Here is a 23,051-nt window from a genome sequence, read left to right on the forward strand (position 1 = left end):
TTTATAAATAAAAATAATTGTTAATAAAAACGCAAAATTAACGGAAAGAAAATAATTTATTTTCACATTAAATTTTACACAACTTATCACATCGTATCACATTTATTATTACATTTAGATTTCTTTAACAACATTTTAAGTGAACAATTAATTTTTTTAATTAACAGTGTTAAAAATAAATGTCTTATAAAGTGTCTTGGAAAAAAAATTACGGAATTATTAACAATATTGAGGAACAGATATGCTATTAGTTGCATTATTTTTAATTTACCCTGTTTTAATGTAATAGCATACAGCAAAAGATACATTTATTTATAAACGACTAGTTGATTTACAATTAATTCATCTACTTAAGTGATAATCTAACGTATTTACAGCCATATACGAGATTTTAGGTGTTTTATAAAAACCCTAAAATTCAACATGTATTTGTTACTAAATATGCTTTATTAAACTTACACAAATAAGTAATAAAATAGAAATGTTAAAGGAGATGTACGGATTATTTGACGTTAATGGAACATTATCAAAGCGAATTTGAGGACGAAATTCCGGATTAAATCGATCATTACTAGGAATTTCGATTAAATGGGGAATTAGGAACATTTCACCACTGACATTTGGTGGATTAAACATCGTTAAAAGCAATGTTTTAACGAAATAAATAACCGTTGACTTTTCAATGGTGTTCTAATATAAGTTAATATATTAGAAAATAATAAATATATAAAAATAAATTTAATTATTCAATAGCTTAAATCATAACCAATTATTTAAATTACTCATAGTTAATTTGTTGTAATTCACCGACAAAAATAATCATTTCCTATGTATACAGACTATTTTAATCTTGTTTACCACCTTGAAACTAATTGTAAGATTAAGTTTTTTTGTGGTACTAGACATATTCAAATTTTAATTCTTTTTAATAATAATTTTTACTTAACCATAGATGTCATTGCGAAACAGCCTTCAACTCATCTTTGTTAGCTTTGTTTCGATTAAACTTTTAAATGATCTTACCTAGAAGCTAATACATAAACGACTTCATCTTTAAACGACCCCCCGTCGATGTTCTTCAGGCTGCTGTTGCTGATTTCCCCTGAAGCTAACGAGCTCAATTCCTCCGGACAAAATCCGTCGTCGACGACGCCGACGTTTCCCTTTTTCAAATTTCCAATTGATGTGGTTATCGCCGTCGTCGCTCCTTGTTGAGTCCGTTTTTCCTCGTCCCATGTCATTTTGGCTAAGCAATGAAACAGACGAACGAACTTTGTAAGCGGTCTTTGCGGTACAGGGTTCAATATCTGTACCGAAACTAACTTCGTATTCGGTTGAACATTTTCGTAATCGGTTTTTGGCGCTACCGTTAGTTTAACGTTCGATCTACTTTTTGTCCAAGACATTGATACCACGTTCTGATCGTCGTCATCGTGCGATGATTCATATGATCTTTTTCGAGATTTACTGGAAAAATTCTATGTTAAAATATTGTTTGCTTAATAAAACAATTAATTTTAATTGACGTCATCGTTCAAGAATCAAATATCATGAAGGATAAATTATATTATTAATTAGCTCAAAGTCACGAGTTTCATATAACAAGCACGTGCTACAATCGGGTAATCGTTAAACTACAAGGAGAAATGTTAACCAACTCACGTGTGTACGTGGGATTGTGGTGTGAGGGTCCGATCAATGCTTATGAAACAATGTCTTGTACATTTCTGCCACTGATATTAACAGAATAACTTGGATGTGATCGGTAAGATTTAAAGCTAATGAAGTGGAAGAAACTTACACATCCTTGGGATGGTATTGAGCACGATGAGTTTTCTTTTGAAATGTCAATTATACCGTAAAAGAAAGTTTTTGCAAGGTAACTTTTCAAATAACAGCTGCCGATGGAAAGTTCATCTTATGAAAAAGAAGAAAAAGGAATGTTAGGTAAGGTTAGTTTTGTTTAGAAATTTCGTCGTAAAAGTTTAACAATTTAATATACGTCGATAAAATGGATAAAAACCGAATTATTCAGAACAGCGACGTAACGGATCGCAGTCCATAGAAGCTAGGAAAGCACGGAGAGAACAACTACCGATGGAAAGTTTATTTTATGAAGAAAAAGAAGGTAAATCATCCCTACTTTTAATGATTTTAATAACATCATTAAAATAGATGTTGCATATAAAAACTTTTATTGCTAATATAAAAATAATACATTTTTTATTACGTTAGAAAATAAGTAACACTTGCTTTAGCTAAATCACATCATGATATTCAGAAAAACAGTTCTTTCTTTCATTACAACATAAATAAACACTGCACGCAGTACATTTTGAGTGGGGTCTAGCTTTGGCAGAACAATTTTCACAACTTCCTCTTTCTTTTGAACTTGCGCTACGACATTTTCGTGGACTACAGAACGACGAAGATCTGATAGAATATTGAGAAAAAACATATTGAGCAAAAACTAACACTTTCGTATAATCTTAGTGTCAAAAAAGATGCTAATTCAAAAATTCCTGGAAGCCGTGTTTATTGAAATTTATTTGAAATTAAAGCTCAAAGCTTTCTTTTTAAAATGATGTATAATAATTGTTGGGTTGGATTGGAAAAATATTGAGAAAAAAAATGTTGAAATAAAACTTATATTTTTGTATAACTTAAAAGTGTCAAAAAAGGTGCTAATTTAAAAATTCGTGGAAGCCGTGTTTATTGAAATTAAGGAATAAGACTTGTTCTAAATTAAAGCTCAAAGCTTTCTCTTTAAAATGATGTATAATAATTGTTGGATTGGATTGGAAAAATTTTGAGAAAAAAAAATTAAAACCATTTCTTATTACCAATACATAAATTTCTTTTCCATTTGAAAGTTGGGTTCTGTTTCCATTCCATTTACAAAGCTATATATCAGCTAGCACGACAAGTTTTGCTGTCGACGAGGTTTAAACACTTGAGTTATATCAACGGATCGAGGATATACAAGGCTAGTAAAGTTTAATCTTTAATCTTTATGTTTTTGTACGATTGATATGTGAAATCACTTTTTCTTTGTTTTTCCAATGTGTTGTAAACAAATTTTATAGAAAGCATTTAATACAAATACTCGAATTTGCTTGATATAAACAATAGCTCGTTATTTACGCTAAATAAAAACCCATTTGAGTTATTGAAAATGGAGAACATGTTTTAATAACGAATATGCATGGTATGTATGAATATAACGTGTATTTTCGGAACGTTATTTTAAAAAAAAAGTGCAAAGCCAATCCTCTTTGCCCAATGTAATCAAATGTAACGAGTCAAAAAATGTCATGGATGATTAACGAATCCTTTTTAATATTTTTTACGTACCTCGTGCTACTCCCTACAGAATTCTTATGGACGAGTGTCGTGTTGGTGTGGACGCTACCGTCTTCGCGTCCTGAATCGGTCGATTCCTTACCGATTCGGTTCGCCGATTTTGAAACAACCGCGTAAGATCTTTGTTGTCCGATTTCAAGTGTCTCATCGCAACATTTCCAGCAACACCATTGCGAGAAGGTTTCCTGAAAAAGAATGACTACACAACTTTAAAATCGTTTCATAAAACTTTATTAATCTTATACACTAACAAAATACTAGATCAAATAGATTTGATAAAAATAAATTGGCAGAGATAAAATCATCCCTGCAACGAAATTGATTTACATAATCTACGTCAAAGGAATCTTACCTTAATTGTAAAGGACTAAAATTGTATTTCGAAATTGTGTTTTAACAACACAACCTAATATTGGTGAATATCTAGTTCAGTAACTACCTTGTTTAATTAAACGTTTAGATAATAGGGGAACTAATTTTCGTGTGCAATAGATTCTAATAAAATAATTGGTTGTATGTAATACTATCGTTAATTAACATGTATTATATCAAATAATTAATAATTTGAATTAAAAATAATGTAGTAATTTGGTGTTTACTTTGAAAGCTTCCCGAAATTTGTTGGACATGATGTTATATAACACCGGGTTGATGGTTGTTGAAACATAATACAAAACTCCACTTATATAGGTCATAATTTCGTATATTTTCAAATAAATCCTCCTTTTATCGATACTGTCGCTTGGTGGAGTCACATAAATAGCGAATAAACGTTGAGCGTGGAATGGAGCCCAGCAAATAAAAAAGGCCACCACAACAGCCACTGAAACAGATTAAAACGCGAAATTAATTAATAATATAATTAAATATTGAAAGAGTGAATTTGGTTTCATTGAAATAAAACTGTTTGAAGCGGTCGCGAATAATTCAAAGACATTAAAAATCAATTAAAATGGTCCATAAATTTAAATAAACTCTGAATCATTAAATTGTCACGATTGGTCGTACTTTCGGCCGCAATTAAACACCCCCACAACGATTAACGTTTATTTTACATTTATTTATATCTAAAATTTAATAAAATTAAATATTTAAAATATTAATTTTAAATATTATTTGTAGATTTTTTCACTTCAATTATAAATTTATTCAGAACGATTTTAAAATATATTTCAAGATTGTTATACACAGTTTCAAAGAAGCTTTAATTTGATATAAAAATTATATCTGTAACTAAAAAATTAAAGTTGAGACGTTGTTTTAAAGTTTAGTGATTTTTATAATAGTTTGTAGTTTTTTTCACTTCAATTAAAAATTTATTCTGGTGATTTGTCACCGTTTTAAAGAATATGCTTTAAGCTTTAAAGAGAATCCTTTGAAATTGCTAAATCGTTAATCTTTCAGATTATAACTAAAACATCTTGAAATATATAAAAACTTTGTATTTTTAAAGATACTCAATTTCCCAACAACGTGTGGCGTTCTTTTATTACATAAAAGCTCGATTTAACTGAAGTGATTGAAAAAACACGAAAAAGTCCTTAATTTAAATGGTGATTAAATAAACCTTTAGACCCTTTATCAACGTCGTCTTTAATCACGACTTTTAAATAAATTAAAGGCAATCCGGGTTATTTGGAACCTAGAAAAAAAGGACTCGTTTAAAATTCGAACACAAAAATTCATGGGTTTTTTTTTACGGCGCAAATGTAAACATGCAATTTAATCTAAAATAAAATCACTTGATTTCCACGTGTTAAAACACGCTAATTAATTTAATCATGATCTAAGTATTGGTTACGCTACGAAAATAGTTATTTTAGTTTTTTCTCCGAATCATTTTCAAACAATTTTGTTTTCTAGTGGTAAGATCGAATCGTAGAGAAAAAAAACGACGAAATCGATCGCTTTGATTTGATTCAATTCAAGGATAAGTCACTGAAAATGTTAGCGGGTAAATTTCCTCGAAAGGACACACAAATTGCTTTAGATAAGGTGCAATTTGGGATCGGTTTCAAGGAGTAAAGAAATAAGTCGTAAAACGAACGAAATAAATCCCATTTGACCTTTTTTATGGTCTACATCGACCCTTGATAATCTTATTCGATTATTAAACTAGAAGCTTAACTTAAATTTGTGTAAAAAATTCCACAGTTGAAATTTCTTTTAAATATGTAAATGTAATTGCTTGTCGTAAATATGAGAATTGGAATTGTTATTTTCTGTATTATGAGCGAGTAGTTCCGAAAAGCAGGTTGGTAAAATCACTTGAATGGATGCAGAAATAACCTTATAAACAGCCTTTGTTCATTTTTTCATTTCCTTTTTACTTTGTGTTTCAGGGAAAACTTTTAAATTCAGATTTTTTATGTTTTCATAACGTCTATCGTGAATCTGTGTAACTTATAATAAATAAATATATAAATGTAAATGTATTCAAATGGAACGATTTTTATAATATTATTATTAATTAAAATGTAACTTAAAAAATACAGTTCAGACGACATTTTAAAATTGAGTGATTTCAATAACAATTTATAGATATTTTCATTTTAATTAAAAGTTTATTCAAAACGATTTCGAAGTCTAATTCAAAATTGGTTTAAAGAGTATGCTTTAAGCTTTAAATTGACATAAAAATTATATTTGTAACTTATAAATGCAGACCAAACGATTTTTTAAAATTTTAAGCTTTAAAAATAATTTTTGCTACTACAAAGTAAATCATCTACAATATTCGCTCGAAATGCGATTTAAAATGCAAATCTACAGTTGATTTTTCCTTAATATTTTCAATCGATTTTCAGGTTCTCTTTGGTGGTTCACTTTTAAAGTTACTCTGTGTTATACCGTGTTAAAGAAAAACTTTTCGTGTGATCGTATTTTAGCCTTAAAAGTTTACTGTTTGAAGTGCAAGTTAAAAGTTAACAGTCTCATATGGTTATTTTTATATTCTTTTGAATAAAATAAATGATTTTTTGCATAAAATTTTCTAAAAAAAAACTTTTAGGTTGATTGAGTACAATCCTACATTTGGGTTTAGCTTGGATTACTCTTTCCACTTTTCGTATGTCTCCGTGAGATGATTTACATTTCTACTTCCTTTCATGTGAATTTCCCGCGATAGATTTTATGGAAATTTTATAACTTAAATTGGGTTTAAAAAATTATCACAAAAAATTAATTTTAATTCGTACAAAAAAAAACTTGTAACAATCAATTAAATGTGTAAGTTTTTACCTGGTATATTTTGTTTACATCTGATTAACCTTGGTTAGATATTTATTGTAAAAAAAACCTTGATGTGTTTTTAAAATTTATATTAATAATTAAGCTTATTAATCTCATCTCATCTATCATCAAATTTGTAGCAAATTTATTGCGGAAATATACAAAAAAAAATGTTTGTAAGTCATAATATGGAATGTAGTGATGATGGGTGTTTTTCCAAATGGAAAAATTAAAGAAATTTAAATAAACAAAGCATTTATTGTAACTTGAAAATTTTTTCAGGCATTGAACTCAATGAACTTTATGAATTATTCAAGTATTTTGGGGAATTTATGAGTACAAGGTCGATTTATGGTTCACGTTTTTTTCCCAAGCTTTATTAAATACTTAAAAAGGTTGTAAAATTTTTTATTAAACTTTTTAATTTAATTAATAAGATTACTTTTTTAAAGTTACATTTCGTATCCTAAATATACATTGGTCGCTAATTCCCTTTGTAGTTTACTTTCTAAATTCCGCATCCTAAAAATAACGTATTTTGTAAACCAAATTTTTCTAAAACACATCACCTTCACAATACACGCATTTAAAATTCAATTTCATTATATTTTGATGTACTATGAAAGCAATTTATGATATACACAACGTTATAAATTCAAATAAAATTTGATATTTTATAACGGATTTGCAATCATGCTTTTATTCTACTTCATTTAATCCTTTCGTTCAATCTCGATTTTCCGGCACTTTTCCTCTTTGAAACAAAGCTGACATCATAAATTACAACGGGAACAGATGGTTTTCTTTTTACTTCAACTTTTGTTTCTATGAAAATAATGCTTTATAAAAGGGTACATATTATGATGGGTTTCGTGAAAACGTTTAAATTAAAAAAATCGCCGAGTCCATATTTATGAAAGCTAAGGTATAATTTTTGTACCAAAATAAAGCTTAAATCTTTATCTTTTAGGATATATAAAAGTTTTATATATTTTATATATTAAATTTTTAAGTAATGTCGGGTTTTTGAGGTTTTAACTAAATCTTCAAAAAAAATGATAAAATTAAAAAAATCGTACATGGCTTATTTTTGAGAATTATAAAATGAGTTTTATATCAATTTAAAGCTTAAACTTTCCTCTTTAAAATAATATGTGGTTCATAGTTTCAAGTTTAATGAGATTTCCTAAAAAAAGTTTTAAATTGGGTTCAAATCGAAGTACCTAAAAATGATAGTGTTGAGAAAAGTTATTGTGATTTTAAATGAATTGTTTTAGCGTATCGTTATGGTAGCGTCATTAATGAAGCGTTTCAATTTAATTAATCTGCTTCATTTACTCCGTTTCACAACAGCAATTAACATTTTTCGGAAGTATCGATTTTTGTTAATTAAAAGGATTCGTTTGAGATTTATTATAATAAATAAATCCTGTGTGGGTGGTTAACAAAATATAAAATAACATTTCAACTTTAGAAATCTCTCACAAGCAGACATAGAGATATAATTTGGAAATGAGATGCAATTGAAAATATATCAATCAATAAAACGTCAACTGCAAACGTTTTTCATTGTTTTGAAATAACGAGAAATGGAAATAGAAATTTATATTTTTATGTTAATGTAGTTTTAGAGTAAACTGAAATCAATTTAATCCGAGTCAGCATTTTTAAATTAAATCGGATTAAGAAGCACGATTTCCTGAATCCGTCTTAATAAAACTTTCCTTGTTAGGTTATAAAACTTTATTTAATTGAGACAAGTTTTGAAGGAGGACCGGATATTTAATAATTCCTTTTTAAAAAACAACCGTTAAATTTGAATAAATAATCACATTTCTAAGATATAATTTTTTTCTTCCACGAAAACATTAAAAAATTCCACAAAACATTCCATTTAGCACATTTTTAAAATGTCACTGTTATTAAAAAATAAATAAAAATTATGTCCAATTTACTTAATGCTATGAATAATGATGAAAAATATTCTTTATGTGGAGATGGGGTCAAGGAAACGCACAAATTAGTATTATTATATGATCAATTATAAAATAAAATTTTTTATCGATTTCATGAAATTCGAATAATACTTTAAATAAGCGTGGAGGTCGTTGAAATACACTTAAAATAATGAAAAACAAAAAAAGAGTTTTAGCGATAAATAAAAACGTTAAAGAGGCACTAATTATTCTAAGTGGTTTTAATTGGAATTGCTGTTTAACAATAATATTTGTCACTAATTGTTTTTTTATGCATCTTTAGAATGGATGATTTTTATATTCTCTTGTAATGTGTGAAAATACGAATATTTTTCAGTGATGTGCTTTAAGCAAGATAATTCAACAATAAAGCAGCTCAATTAGTAAGTAACTCAACTTACATCAGAACAAGTCAACAGCCCAAAAGCCGGATATCGAATATTCGACATCCCCTTCGGCCGGATATCCGATTATCCGGCATATCTATCCGGCCATTATGGTTATAATTTCTGGTACATTTCTGAAGTGATACCCTACATTGCTACATTATTGCGATAAAATTAATAAGAAAGCTGATAAGATATATCAACTTAATTGGATCCAAGATACAAAATAAACTTTTTTGATGCTGATTTAACTAACGAAGCAACTCTAAAAAGAGGATACTATAATTAATAATTAGCGATATTTTCACAAGGATCCTTCAAGATATGAATTTTATAGCGAATTTTGAAAGTTATAGATGAAAATTGCAACATCGAAAATTTTATCAAAGCTTTAAATTTAATAGTGCTTTCTCAAAAACTGAAAGTTTTCTCATTTGCAAGCACGGATATAATCAATCCTACTTAAAAGCTATCCAATCCTAGAGTAACTGAAACGCAAAATATCCATACCGAAAAGCATGCTAACTCTAAAGCGAAAAATGTCTATCCAAAAGCCACTGAAGCAGAAACAGTAATGTGGCCCAACCCAACCCTAAAGTAAGTTAAATAACAAAGTAATCGATGTCAAAAGCAAGCCAACTGTATCTGATAGCAGATTAGATTGATTAGCATGAGCTAATTCAAATGCAACCCAAACAGAAAAGTGAAAAGTCCAAATGAAAGCAAAGTAACAACTTTTTGTTAATTTTAATGTTTTTTCACATTTTGTTTATAATATTTTTATATTAATCTCTACTCATATTACGAGTGCTAAATCATCTTTTCGATTTTGTTGAGTGGGATTGAATGTGGGAGATAATTTGGTATTTAGGACAGTACAATTACACTTTATACCAGTGTAAATTATTGATTGATGAGAAATGATGTTTGGTTATGAGCTCCACACGATCTGCGGAAGAGAAATGGAAAATCGTTGTTTTTTTATTCACCGGTTAATATTTCATTACATTTGAAAAACAATTTTAATAATAGATTTTCATTATCAACTCAACGAACATTCTAAGAAAACTTTATCAACTACTTTAAGTGCATAAATGTTGTAACTATTTACTTGTAAATTCCTTAAAAGCCTTGTTAAAAGCGTAATTATGAGTAATTTAGGAAATATTTTTGTTGTCTAGTAAAATTGTTAAAAAAAATAATACGTTATAACGGTTTGTTTGAATCGTTGCCTGAAAAAGAATTAAATTAAATCGAGTTGAACTTAATGACAAATGCTATTTGGCATCAAACTGATTTTAAACTTGGAACAAAAAGGAAATAATATAAATAACATGAATGTTCTCATTTTATCCTATTATTAAATTATACCATTTATTTTAAACTAAATGAAAGGTGAGTAATTCAAAACAACAAAATAAGCCGAATATAAATTTAATATACGATATGATTTATAATGGCTTCTGCTAAAAGCAGTCATAACTCATGTAATTAAGGGATGTTATTATTAAGGGAAGTTTGTTAAGTGAATAAATAATGGTTGCATCGATACAACGTTAAGTTATAATTAAAATTAAAATTGAATAAACGAAGTTAATTAAATTTTAGAATTTCTTTTTAATTATATTATTAGAAAAAAATTGTTTTCAGGAGGTAATTGCAGATTAGAATAGCTTTAATTGGGAAAAATTATTACGGACAAATTTGAGAAAATAAAATACCGGGTAGAATGTGGAAAAATTATTACAAACAACCACGTTAAAAAACAGCTAGGTCAGAGCAAGGTCAACGGGTTGACAACCAAAACACTACAAAACCATTAAATTCTTTATTAAAAAAAACTAGTCCTTAATCTCTTATTATGGCTGTTATTAAATTTTTTTATTTTAGTTTTTATTATTTCATCGATACCAGTACAAGTTAGCCCCAACAAGTTTATGTGATGAACTTTTTAATTCGACGCAGGACTGAAGTATGATCTATGATCTGCATTGTTTGTAATTTCAGTTCGAAACGCCCTCTGTAATTCAAAACTAAACGATGGACCCCGTTAATTTAACATTACGATCAAAAACAGATTGCATTTTTTTTAATCAATAAACTAACTCTACTTGACCTTTTAATTTGCTTGGTACACAAACGAACAAACGATGGCGCAAAGATTTTTAATATAAAGTTTCAAATCAATGTTTGAAAGTACTCGGGTTTCCAGCTACGTGAGCAAATTGCTGAAAACAAACATCATCTGGGAGTGTATTAGTTACTGGTTGCGTTTACAAAGGTCCTATTGATTTAATTTCATTGCAATTTTGTTTGCAACAACTATTATCAGATGATGACGTCAATTCCAGGCATCTCCTATAATATATATATACTTATAGATGACATAATAAATCATCTTGAGATACAACTTCGAATTTTCTTTTTATTTACTTAACTTTAATAAGCACACAGTTGAATTAAAAACATTATATCACAGCAACGTATAAGAACGAAGTAATTATTTTTGTGTCTTAAAACTAGATTAAATTTGCTATAAAACGCTTTTTAAATCGTCTTGATATCTCAATTAGTTTTTGAGATATGATTTTTTTTAATCTTAACCTGTCATAAGTGGTTATGCAGAGATAGATTAAAAAAATAGTGAAGTCAAAATTTGCAGAAATAAAGAAATGGTTTTCAACACATTAAATATTAATGAAATTTACTTCAAACCGGTTTTTATTTTATAATAATATCTTAATTCGTTCTTGAGATACGAGTAGTTTTCTTCTGGAATTACTCACATTCAAGTAGCATCCAACTTACTTTATACAGTTCTAATTAAAAAGTTGTATATACTGTAAGAAATAACGTAAAAGAACTAAAGGAGACAAAAAACAACAGACAAACAGAGTTTAATAAATATAAATTCGAATTTTTAAAACAAATAATACTACCCATTTCGTACACATGTTACGTGAGTTATGATTTTCCGGATGGTCTTTATTGCATTTTGTGGTTTTGAGGAATTCAATTCAATTATCAAATCTAATTTGTAACTTTTGGTTCGTTGTAGAACTACACTGTTTAAAATTATAATTAAAATTTGTTGCAAAGTTGTTTAGAACTTAATATTGAGTTGAATATTTTAATGAATTACATGAGTATTTAATGTGTTTAACTTTGTTCTAGTCACTCCACACGATTTAATAGCGGTCTCGATTCAATTTAATTGTAATAAGCTACTTTTCTCATTATACACTAATTTGCATGAAGTTTTCCACTTAATTAATAATAACACCGTTAATATTCTTCGCTGAAAAGTTGATTTATATTGTAAGTTCACCACGAAAATACGTACTTAAAATATGTACATGCTATTAAAGTATTAATCTTTTTAACTTACGTGTTGTTTGAGTAAGAATTATTAAAAGTAAATGCTGTGCTTTTTATTATGATTAAGTTCTTTTGTGTAAAACGACTTTTAAAAACTAATCTAAAACTTGCGTGTTTGTAAGTTGTACTATTGTAGTAAATATGTTTGTGCTTAAGCAAAGAAAAAAAATTAAATGGCTTGAAAACGATCGAGTTTGAATCGTTTATTGCTTCAATAAAACTTTTTCATGATGCGCAAAACTTCAAACAATCTCCTTGAAACTTTTTCTGGGAATTCTAAAGAAATTCATGGTTTTGATTTGAATAGAAATTGTTTAATTTAAAGAAAAACAAATTTAAACAAGTAATCAAAAATTAATTTAGTTTTGTGTTATAACAGAAAGTTTATTAACTTGGATATAATAAGGTTGATATTAAATTTTTACTAATATTGAATAAAAGGCAAGACTTAAACTGGTTAGTATAATTAATATATATTTAATATTAATAAACTTTTGACTGTTATTATTTGATTAAAGATTTTGAAACGTTGTACAATATGAAATGTAGCAATATGTGCTTGTAAAATTGTATGGGCTAGATTTAATTGTGTCTTACTTTCTACATGAGCGTGTATTTAGGAAGCACTAACTGTGAGTAAGCCAATATCGTAATAAATTCTCCATGCGCCAACACAAAAATATTTTTCTCGATGTCTGTTTATGAGGAAACCTTCATGTACAGGAAGTTCAAGGAAATGTGTTAGACCTCCAAAATTAATGATTAATGGCCAATTAATGATTAAATGATATTCTCTCATACCGCTCGCATAAGTTATGATTAATATTTTACATATCCATTCATATTTCAAAAACTAATTGAGATATCAAGATGGTTTAAAGTCCGTTTTATAGCAAATTTAATCTAGTTTTGACACACAAAAAATAATTCTTTCGATTCTATAGATTTTGAAGATAGAATTTTTTTAATTCAACCTCGCGATTATTGAGGTAAATTAATTATAAAATTAAATTAATATTTAGTGTGTTGAAAATCATTTTCTTATTTCTGTAATTTATGACTTGGTGTATTATTTTTTTAATTCATATCAAAATCATTTGAATTAAACATTTTCAAACTTCAATTAAACGGAATAATTAATGAAAAGTATCAAGCGCGTAAATTAACGAGATGAAAGCATCCAATCCAAACCTAACAAAACTTTGTCATTAGCCCCCTTTTTTCTTTTTCAAATGCAAATTGAGTTGAAGTATGTGCAAATTTTTTTTTATGTCAACTTTTATGATAATGTGAGATAATAATTTAAGCCCGCAATGCGTGGAAAGGAAATATAAATGGAGCTTATCTTCGTAATTAACAACAGTTAACAACTTCCCGAGAGTTATTCACACCGAAAATACCTCGCAACATGGCCAAATAAATAGCACGAAATAATTCGCGTTATCTCCTAAATTATTTACTCCCAACGAAAAAATAAAAGATGTAAATGAAATGAATCTCGTGTTTAAGTATTCAATCGGTCTCGATGGAACAATTTCCCGCAACATCTCCCGAATCGAAATTGCACCTTAGTTGTCTTGAAAATTGCCAATTGTCACGATTCCTGTAGATATTTTACATCGTAATCAGGAACTGCGATGTAATCAGCAGTAAATTTTGATTCTCGTTTTCTTTGTGTGATTTAACTTGAATTTAAATGATTTTCAAGCTTTAAAATGACAGATTCTATTTAAAATGATTTATGGGCTTAGTGGAAAATTTATTATTTCTACATTTCCGGTTATTTAAAAATTTTAGTTAATCTAAGTAACGTTTTAGTAGAATAAAAAATCTAGAATTAAAACACTTAAAATGGGTGAGATTTAATTAGTCGTGTAAAAACGCGAAGAGATAAAAAATTTTAGAAGGAATTAAATGATTTTGCATTTTTAACCAGTTACAAAAATTAGTATGCAAATTATAAATAAAATTTTTTTACTTACCAAGCATTTTTAAAACCCTCCTCGATGATTGATTGTTATGATGCTTGCGATTTGGACAAATATAAATATTTCCACCTGACCTTCTCGAGTCTGAACTATCTCTGTTTAACATATTGGTTGAATTTTTTAATTTAATCGCGATTAAAATATAAAGTACAGTGATTAAAGTCATTGGGGCACAAAAAAATAGGAAGGTTGAGACTTCAAAAGAATGCTCGATGATGGGATACACCGTCAAACACTGAATCGTTTCTGGATCGCCGTATATTTGTTCTTGCACTCCCAATTGCAAAGCTTGGGGAATTGCAAAACCAATCGCAACCAACCAAATAAATACAATCATTTTTGTGATACGCGACAATTTAGCCATTGTATGCGATAAAAACGGGTGGCAAATCGCAACATACCGTTCAACGGTAAAAGCTGTAATCGTTAAAACGGTTGCGTTCGCTGAAGTCTCCGAAAAAAATCCCCGAAGCAAACAAAAAGTGTAACCGAAAACGTAAGGATAACGCGACCAAATTTGATACATCTCCTGTGGTAATCCCGAAACTAAAAGTAACAAATCCGAAATTGATAGACTAAATAAATAGTAATTTGTTGCAGTGTGCATCGTTTTATTTTTTGCTATCACTATACACGTACTTATGTTGCCGGTTAATCCCGATATGAAAATAATCGCGTATAAGACCGTTATGGGTATAACTATGTATAAACTATCGCGTTTTGGGCCGTAGTCCACCAGGACGTAAAGAGATTCGTTCGTAAAGTTCTCCATCGCGATGCTCAGCCAATTTGAAACTGGCGCTCGTACGAAACTCGCAAACCTGAATGAAACTTCTCATCTATACGGAACGAAAGCATGCGCTTTAGAAGCGATTTCGATTCTTAGTAAAAACTATGTGGTACACAACTTGTAAACAATTAAAAGTATTTTAAAAAGATTGAAATAAATTGAAATTTATGTTCTTAAATTATTAAATTTAAAAATATGATTTAAACATTTGTTTTCGTTTTATCTACATTATTGCTATTTAATTTCAATTTAGATTTGCCCTAAAAAAGAGATTGATTCACTTTTTTCCTATATATGAAACACTACAATATTTAGCAATTGGAGTGCACTGTAAGCTTCGCTTCTTCAACCTTCATGTACAACTTCCCCGGTACAAACACTCTCAACCTAGTCTTTAGTACACATTACATAAATTTCCTTCATTTTCATCCCAATCCAACCTAACCCCGAACACCTTGTTCCAAAATTTCGGTACCAACATGGAAACATCACCACTTCTTCTCTTGAACGTTAAAGTTCTTTGCCAGGTTGTCATTACATTCATACTTTATGATTGTTTTCTCTGAACATCCTTGGTGTTGTGTATTTAGCCCCGTTTAAATGATTTATCATCAGCTTATTTGTTTCTAATAGTTCTGAAATAAATTATCTCTAATAAATATAAAGTCAACAATTACGGAAGTTATTCAAACTTTTCGTATAACTATTTCATGTTTAGCCAATTTATAGCAAGATCTTTTATTTAATAAGTAAATACAGTTTTCCACAGTAACTGAAATGAAATGTCTTCGCAATTCTCTTACGACGTTCGATATTTACATTTCCCTTTGATAAAAATTTCCTGACGTTTTGTATTACCCCATTAATATGAATTTTAAAGGAACGCTTGTAAAACTATAGAATGTGATATGCACACTGACACAACTCAACAAAAATGTAAATTTCATATTTATAAATTCATACTCTTTTTTTTGTACATTTTGTATTGATTATTGTGATTGTTAGAAACTAAACAAGCTATTTTGATGAATTCATTCAAGATTACAATTCATGGTAAGATTGCATTTAATTCATCTGAAATTCAATTCAAATCATGTTTTAGGTGAAGCGATATTAATCAAGCCCTTCGTTAGAACAAACTTAACTATATATTTACTTCCTCACTTCTAATTACAAATAAAGTTGTCATTTTCGGTTTCGCAGTTCCCTTTTGTCCATTTCATCTTTTACTTCGACAAATTTTTCTTTTATCACCTCTTTATTTCCCCGGGGAAAAAAGTTTTATTTCTTTTTGTAGCTCAAGTACACAAACAAACAAAAATTATTAAGCAAGTATTATGCTTGAACGCACTTGAATGACACACTTATGCCCATGGACGCATTCTCTTCATTTGTTGTTGACTATTATTAACTGCTCGTTGCGTTGTGTAGGTATATCATACATCGATGAAAGCCCGGAGGGAAATACATCCCTCGATAATCTATTAGTGTTCTTCAGGCCATTCCAGTCTATAATTGGGTGCTTCTCCCAACCCAATGTTGAAAACCGAACGCAGCCAAATGGAAAAGTGGGCTTGACTATAACAGCGTGTTCCCACTTTTCAAAAACATCGAATCTCTTGACTGAAGTGTCACTGTTGGCATTGAACCCAACATATCAATAACTTTAATACTTTTTTACTAGAGTACTTAATAAGAGTACTTTTTTTGCTAAGAATTAATTAGGGAATTCAAAAATATAATCGATCTTATAATTATACCCAGAGGCGTAGAAGTTATTGGACACAGAATGAAGTCATTTCGAAAATTTAAAGTTTTTAGTGTTTAAATTAAATTTGTAAACAGCAAATGGATAAGCAACAGGATTTTACGAGCCCTTTTTTATTTTTTTTAACCATCGCAAAAAGCGATGAAAATCAAATACAAAAAAATTACATGTTAAAAATTTAGAATGTACTCCAATATCTTTTTTTATTGTTTTTTATTTTATTCATTGTATTTTTTATTGTCTATTACAAAGGCTGATGTTTCGAGTTTATATTGAGTCAGTGATATGTCGTTAAAATGCATAGAATTATAAATAGCGTGTAGGAGATTCAACAAGAATCTATCTATGTATAATGTAAACAAGGTGTAGTAATAATATTGTTGTTAAATAATAATGGAGTATTATTTAAGTAATAAAGTTTTAGCTTGTACGATATAGAATATATCCCGATAAATATTGTACAGTAACACAATTCACTTCACGTCTATTGTATATCTGGAGAAGGAAAATTTTATTTTTCGCTTTATTTAGGAATGTGCACAGTATTTCATTGTAAAAATTCGTAATCGATTTTCATTGATGCATTCTGAATATACGAAATTCCTCTTGCTTACAATTTAAAATTGCATTATGCTTTTTCACAAAGAATTTAGTAATCTGTTTCATAAATGGCTGTTTCATTTTACATCCCCTAACTTTTTTATACGTTTTTATTCCTCCCATTTCTTGTAGTAGGTTCAACCTGATTAAATGAAAAAAGGCGGCGTTTTATTTAATTGCAATTTTTTATTTGATATTCTCTATTTTTTTTTACATTTATTTACAAAGAAAAGGCAAGAATTGAAATCGTCGTAATAAAAGAAGTTATAAGAAAACTAAAATAAACTCTTAATTAAGCAACTTGAAAAGTGTTTGAAACCCCGATGTATTCAACCGGGGCTGCGAACAAAGACTTAGATTTTCCAAAGTGACGAATCCTGTAAGTTCCGGGCGATGTTCCTTCTGGAATAGTCCATTCGATGGTTACTTCTTGGGTCGCCAAATAAGTACGTTCCCACTTGAACTTTGTTTCCCACATAGCATCATTAGCAACAACCGTCCAATAATCACCGTCTTGTCTTTCAACCGTTAAGAAAGTGCTACCGTGTTTTAAATCATTTCTTGGATGACCAGCAACCTAAAAAGTCAATAAATTAAAATCCATCTTAATTAAACCAAAAGTAACTTACAAAAACAGCCGAAACTGTATCTCCAATACTCGCAGTTTTAGCTGGCTGTGTCTTGCAAGTACCAAAATCATTATCCAAATCAGGTGTATCCAAAAGAACTGGCGCAACTAAACTTAAAAGCTTCGATGTGTCGAAAGAATGTGGGGTTGGGCCGCTATCTAAACTTCCACCGTTCAACAAAGCGGTAGCCAATTTTTGATATTGCGAAAGATAAATTCCGTGTGTATGTGGACCATAAACTGTTGATGCACCTTCATAACGTTGCAACTAAAACAAAAAGCATAAACTAAATATTAAGCAATACTGTCGTAGTTTGTAACGAAACGTTCAGTGTAAAAATAAAAGAAGTTGTTTCAATTGGATGAGGATTTGTTGATTAAATCGTTCAAATAATACTTATTTTTCTCGAAACTCGCAACTCAAATATACAGGGGAATTAACTAGAAACTAACTTGATATTCTTCGTAAGTAGTAATATAATCGGTGTAATGATTCGACAATCCGGCAAGGATAACAGTAGATTCCGCTCCAGCACCATTCGTTGTCATTACATTCTTAATAACGTTCTTTAATCGCCTGCCGGCCATCGTAGTAAATTCACCGGGAACGGCTGCGATTGCAACATTTCCGATCATTGCCAATTGCGTCGAAACGATTTTAGGTTGCCACTCATAAGGATCTTTCATTTGACCCGTCGCCAATAAAATTGGTTTGGGAGCGTGACAATCAATATCTTCTTGTGAAGGTTTCGCTAAGATTGATCTCACCATATTCCATAAAGAAGTTCCTTCACCAGTCATACCTTAAGGCAAAAAAATCAAAAATTAATAGAATTAATTAATATAATAACAATTTAATTTTTTACCTTGTACAAAATCGAATTCTCCAGGTCCATCTGTTGTTCCTGCAGCGAAACTGTAACCCATAGCTGAATTACAACCCTTACCGGTAATCGTGGAACCATCTCCAAGCGTGTATTGAGCGGTTTGCGACGGCATATCAACAAATTGATGAATAACATTAACTGATCCGGTTACTTCGCGCGCATTTGCCCCAGACATTAATTCTAAAGCCTTCGTGTACATATTCGTGGCAATAATTTCAGTGCTTTCGAACATATCTTCACCAGGACCTGAGGCAATGCAATTAGTTACAGTTCCACCACAAGAACTTGCTACTTCATCGCATGGAAGACCAGTATCAATACAAATTGGGCCTTTCGTGTTTGGTGAAACGTCACCAAGATTTGTTGACGCGAAAGCGGAAACAATTTTGCCCTAAAATTAAAACAATAATAAATAAAAATGTTTTTCAATTTTTTTTAATTTCTCTACCTCTCCTGGGAATGCGTTATTATTTAAGTGTTTTTCCATTAAAAGGGCTGCGTAACCGACGTTATCCGAGGTGATTAAGTGGTTGGTGTTATTCATGGACACTGGGTGCACCGGGAACCAATTAATAAGGCCGAGTATGTTGTCGGAGTTATCGACGAATTTTAATTGATACATGTCTTTATCAACGTTGTAATCATATCTAAAATTAAGAAATTAAGTTTAATTTTTTAATTACCAAAATTATATGATGAATTGAACTTTTATAAAAATAAATAAAAAATATTTACTTCTTTCTGGTTTATATTAGAGAGCTGTAATTTATAGGAAATATTGAAAAGAAGATGAAGGAAACCAATAAGGCAGAAATCAATAAGAAAGTAACAAAATTCAAAAAGCATCTTTTTGTCCTTATTGCAAAGAAAGAAAAAAGTTTGATTAAAAATCGTGCTCTGAGCCTGAACTTATTATATATTATTATATAGTCACGAAAATATATTTTTGGCGGCCGTGAATAATTACGTCCGAGACCCTTTTCTAAAATATCTCAAAGGGTTTTCTTAATATTGTATAAAAAAGTAAATATAGGATAACTATACTAGTTGAAACTTTATATGCCTCTAAATTTTTCAAGATAAAGAATGATAGCAGATATCAATTTAAAATTAGTCATATAAGGATTTTGCAACCAATATACACTTTTCATTCGTGACAACACATACTGTAAAGACTCGGCCGCAACCGACCTTGGTTTAACCATAGCAGAGAAAGTGCGATGACGCTTAATAAAGCCGAGGTTGCTTGAGGCTTAAGCAGTACAATTACAATTTCGAACAACACTCTACTACCTCGGCTGCAAGCGACCTCGGCTCAATTAAGCGATATTGTACTTCTGCTGTCATACTTATGCTTTAACTTAATTCGTAGTTTCACAAGTTGTTAATGGCAAAACTCGGGATTCGGAGCATGTTACAGAAAACCTTTTAGAACAAAAGTTGTAGCAAATTTTATTTTTAACAATATTGCTTTCTTATACTTTTGCTCTTAGATTCATAGATATAGAGAGAAATACGAAACTATAGAAAATTGGATGAATTTGTTGTTTTTTCAAGATGTTGATGTTGATCTAAGCATATTAGAAAAAAACTTTTTGAACAAAAGTTGTAGCAAATTTTATTCTTAACACATTGCTCTGTTTCACTTTTGCTCTGAGATGTATAAATGTCGAGAGAAATACAAAAATAGATAGAAGTATTCGTAGTTTCACAAGTTGATAATGGGTAATAATAATAAGTTAAAAAAAAATTCTTACTGTGATCTTTCTGATTCGGGATTTTGTAAATAAGAAGCCGGACTCCTATTGATGTTACTATCCAAAAGAATTCCATTATTAAGAATAACTTTTCCATTAACAATATTTTCGTGTGCCTTAGTAATAGCTCTGGTAATTCCTTCAACGTAACCATCATAGGTTTGTTTAACAAATCCAAGAACGGTGACGTCAAACATAAAGTGTTGCATAAATCCTCCAGGTGTTCCGTGAGTGTGAGTTCCACTAATAATCACGTTTTGAATGTTGTAAGTGTCCCCATAAACTTTTGACAAATTTTCAATAACCTAATTTAAAAATAAGTAAATAAGTAATAAATTTTATTATTTTTTAGTAACACTTTTTTGTTGTAATAAATCAAAGTTAAAAAAAGTGTTGAAAACGAGAGTATCCCCGTTGGGAAATCTCGAAATCTGTTTTTGTACGGAAAGGAACCAAATCATTTTAAGGATTTCTCCGCGTTTTTTTCCTACTTTTTCCACATTATTCGCCATAAAGAAGGATATAATTGGGGTGGTATCACTTTTATATTAAGTATCATGTTACTTACGGCCTCTCTTAATCCGTAACCGATCATTCCAACGTCAACGCTGACGAAAGCCACTCTTTTTGTCCCATCTCCAATAATAAAAGCTCGAGCGAATTGTCTTAAATGAATTCCAGCACCTTTTTGTGCCAATTGAGCATAACCCATCTTAATTAAAAATTAAATTAATTAAAAAAAAATTAATTTTACGATTTTAACTTACAAAGTTTACACCTGCAGCTGGTCCTGTACAATCAGCAATACCAACACCAATTTGATATCCACTGATTGAAGCAATTATTGATGATAACAATAATGTTATGGAGAGCAGTTTGAAACTGTTCTTCCACATTTTAGTATCTAAAAAATAATAATTTAGTTTTAAATTCGCATAAATATGGTTTGAAATAAATGCAATTAAAGTTAATTATTGTTAAATAAAAGAAAATGTTAAAAACTGGATTAACTCTTTAAATTAAAAGGAAAGTTTTGAAGTTTTAATACGTTTTATGTAATGAGTAAAAGTTTGGTATATATTTTTAAATCAAGGTCGATTTATTCTTTTATGTTTAAATGATTATAAAGTTACCAAAAAAAATTTTTAAAAAATAGTAACATTAATGTCAATCATATTTATGTGTTTTGGCAAAATGATCGATGGAAATGTTTTTCATTTAAACAAGAATCAGATTCAGATAAAAATCTAAAAGGAGATCAATCAATCTCACTTAAACTTGGAGTGCTTTACACCTTGTTACCACTTGATCAACTTGAAAAGATAAAAATCACATGTAATTTTTGCAATTGTAATAATAAATTTGTAATTTCTTATTTATTTTAATGAATTTAAAAAAAAATAAATCTTTATTTTAATTTGTATTACTTATTTTACTTTCTTGTCATCTAATTAATTAATTAAATGTTTACCAAATTCCGTAGACACAATTCCAATAAAAACCACTACAGTGCACTTTAAACGAAACTGATTCGAAACGTTTCAGGAACCGATATTTATAGAGGCGCATCTTCCTTATCAAAAAAATTATACAAAATAGATAACAATTTCTTTATTCAAGATTCACGCGACCAATCACTTTGATATACATATCGACTATAACTCAATAACACACAGATAGTGTTTGGTGTATTGTTGATGCACAGAAGAGTTATGTTGGCCGCGTTAAAATAACTAGCACACAAAACGGTGGCTTCAGATTAATCCCACCAACCTTGTTGTTGACTTCGAAAGTGGTCAATGTCATCGTTTGTAATTTTTGTTTTGTAGTTTCACGCGGTTCATTCGGTTGATGACTTAAGGTTAATTAAACGATTAGATTCTGAAGGATTATTGACTTTTTTAACTGTTGCAATTCAAGAAAATGACCATAAAGCGTTATGTAACAATTTGTATTCGATTTGAGTATTTATTCAAGACATGAATTTTACATGATTACGTTTAGAACGTGAATTAACAGGGTCGGATTAACCTAAATATAATTTTTAATTGAATTTCAGCGCAAATTTAAAAAAAAATATTTATATTATGGCACTGATAGCACAATATGAGTGCTTATAATGTCTTCCGCAGCCCATTGGTAGGACATGTTAGAACAGCTTTGACCATATTGCAACCTGTTAGTATATTTGGAAATTTTAAAGTAACATTGTGTTTTGAGAAAAAAAGTTATATGTCAAAAATGTCCCGAGGTAGAACACTCCCCTGTATAAAAATAACTTTGTATATTTTTTTAACAA

At 29.5% G+C, this 23,051-nt stretch overlaps 2 protein-coding genes across 2 annotated transcripts; both read right to left on the reverse strand.

Annotated features, from left to right (window-relative positions):
* Positions 1 to 37: 37 nt before the first annotated feature.
* LOC111428426 (pyrokinin-1 receptor-like) lies at positions 38 to 15,116 on the reverse strand. Its single transcript, XM_023063927.2, has 4 exons — positions 14,317 to 15,116; positions 3,963 to 4,186; positions 3,355 to 3,548; positions 38 to 1,467 (listed from the first exon to the last, which is right to left on the reverse strand). The coding sequence occupies exons 1-4, from the start codon at positions 15,092 to 15,094 to the stop codon at positions 1,020 to 1,022; spliced, it is 1,644 nt and encodes a 547-aa protein (XP_022919695.2). The 5' UTR covers positions 15,095 to 15,116; the 3' UTR covers positions 38 to 1,019.
* Positions 15,117 to 17,646: 2,530 nt separating this feature from the next.
* Positions 17,647 to 22,464, reverse strand: LOC111428319 (neutral ceramidase). The gene is made up of 9 exons (XM_023063795.2): positions 22,224 to 22,464; positions 21,520 to 21,656; positions 21,321 to 21,464; positions 20,753 to 21,057; positions 19,444 to 19,642; positions 18,975 to 19,386; positions 18,562 to 18,911; positions 18,110 to 18,376; positions 17,647 to 18,057 (listed from the first exon to the last, which is right to left on the reverse strand). Exons 2-9 carry the CDS (start codon positions 21,646 to 21,648, stop codon positions 17,773 to 17,775), a joined length of 2,091 nt encoding a protein of 696 aa, XP_022919563.1. The 5' UTR covers positions 21,649 to 21,656; positions 22,224 to 22,464; the 3' UTR covers positions 17,647 to 17,772.
* Positions 22,465 to 23,051: the final 587 nt, after the last annotated feature.

This window comes from Onthophagus taurus, chromosome 10, assembly GCF_036711975.1.
Source record: "Onthophagus taurus isolate NC chromosome 10, IU_Otau_3.0, whole genome shotgun sequence".
NCBI classification, from domain to species: Eukaryota; Metazoa; Arthropoda; class Insecta; order Coleoptera; family Scarabaeidae; genus Onthophagus; species Onthophagus taurus.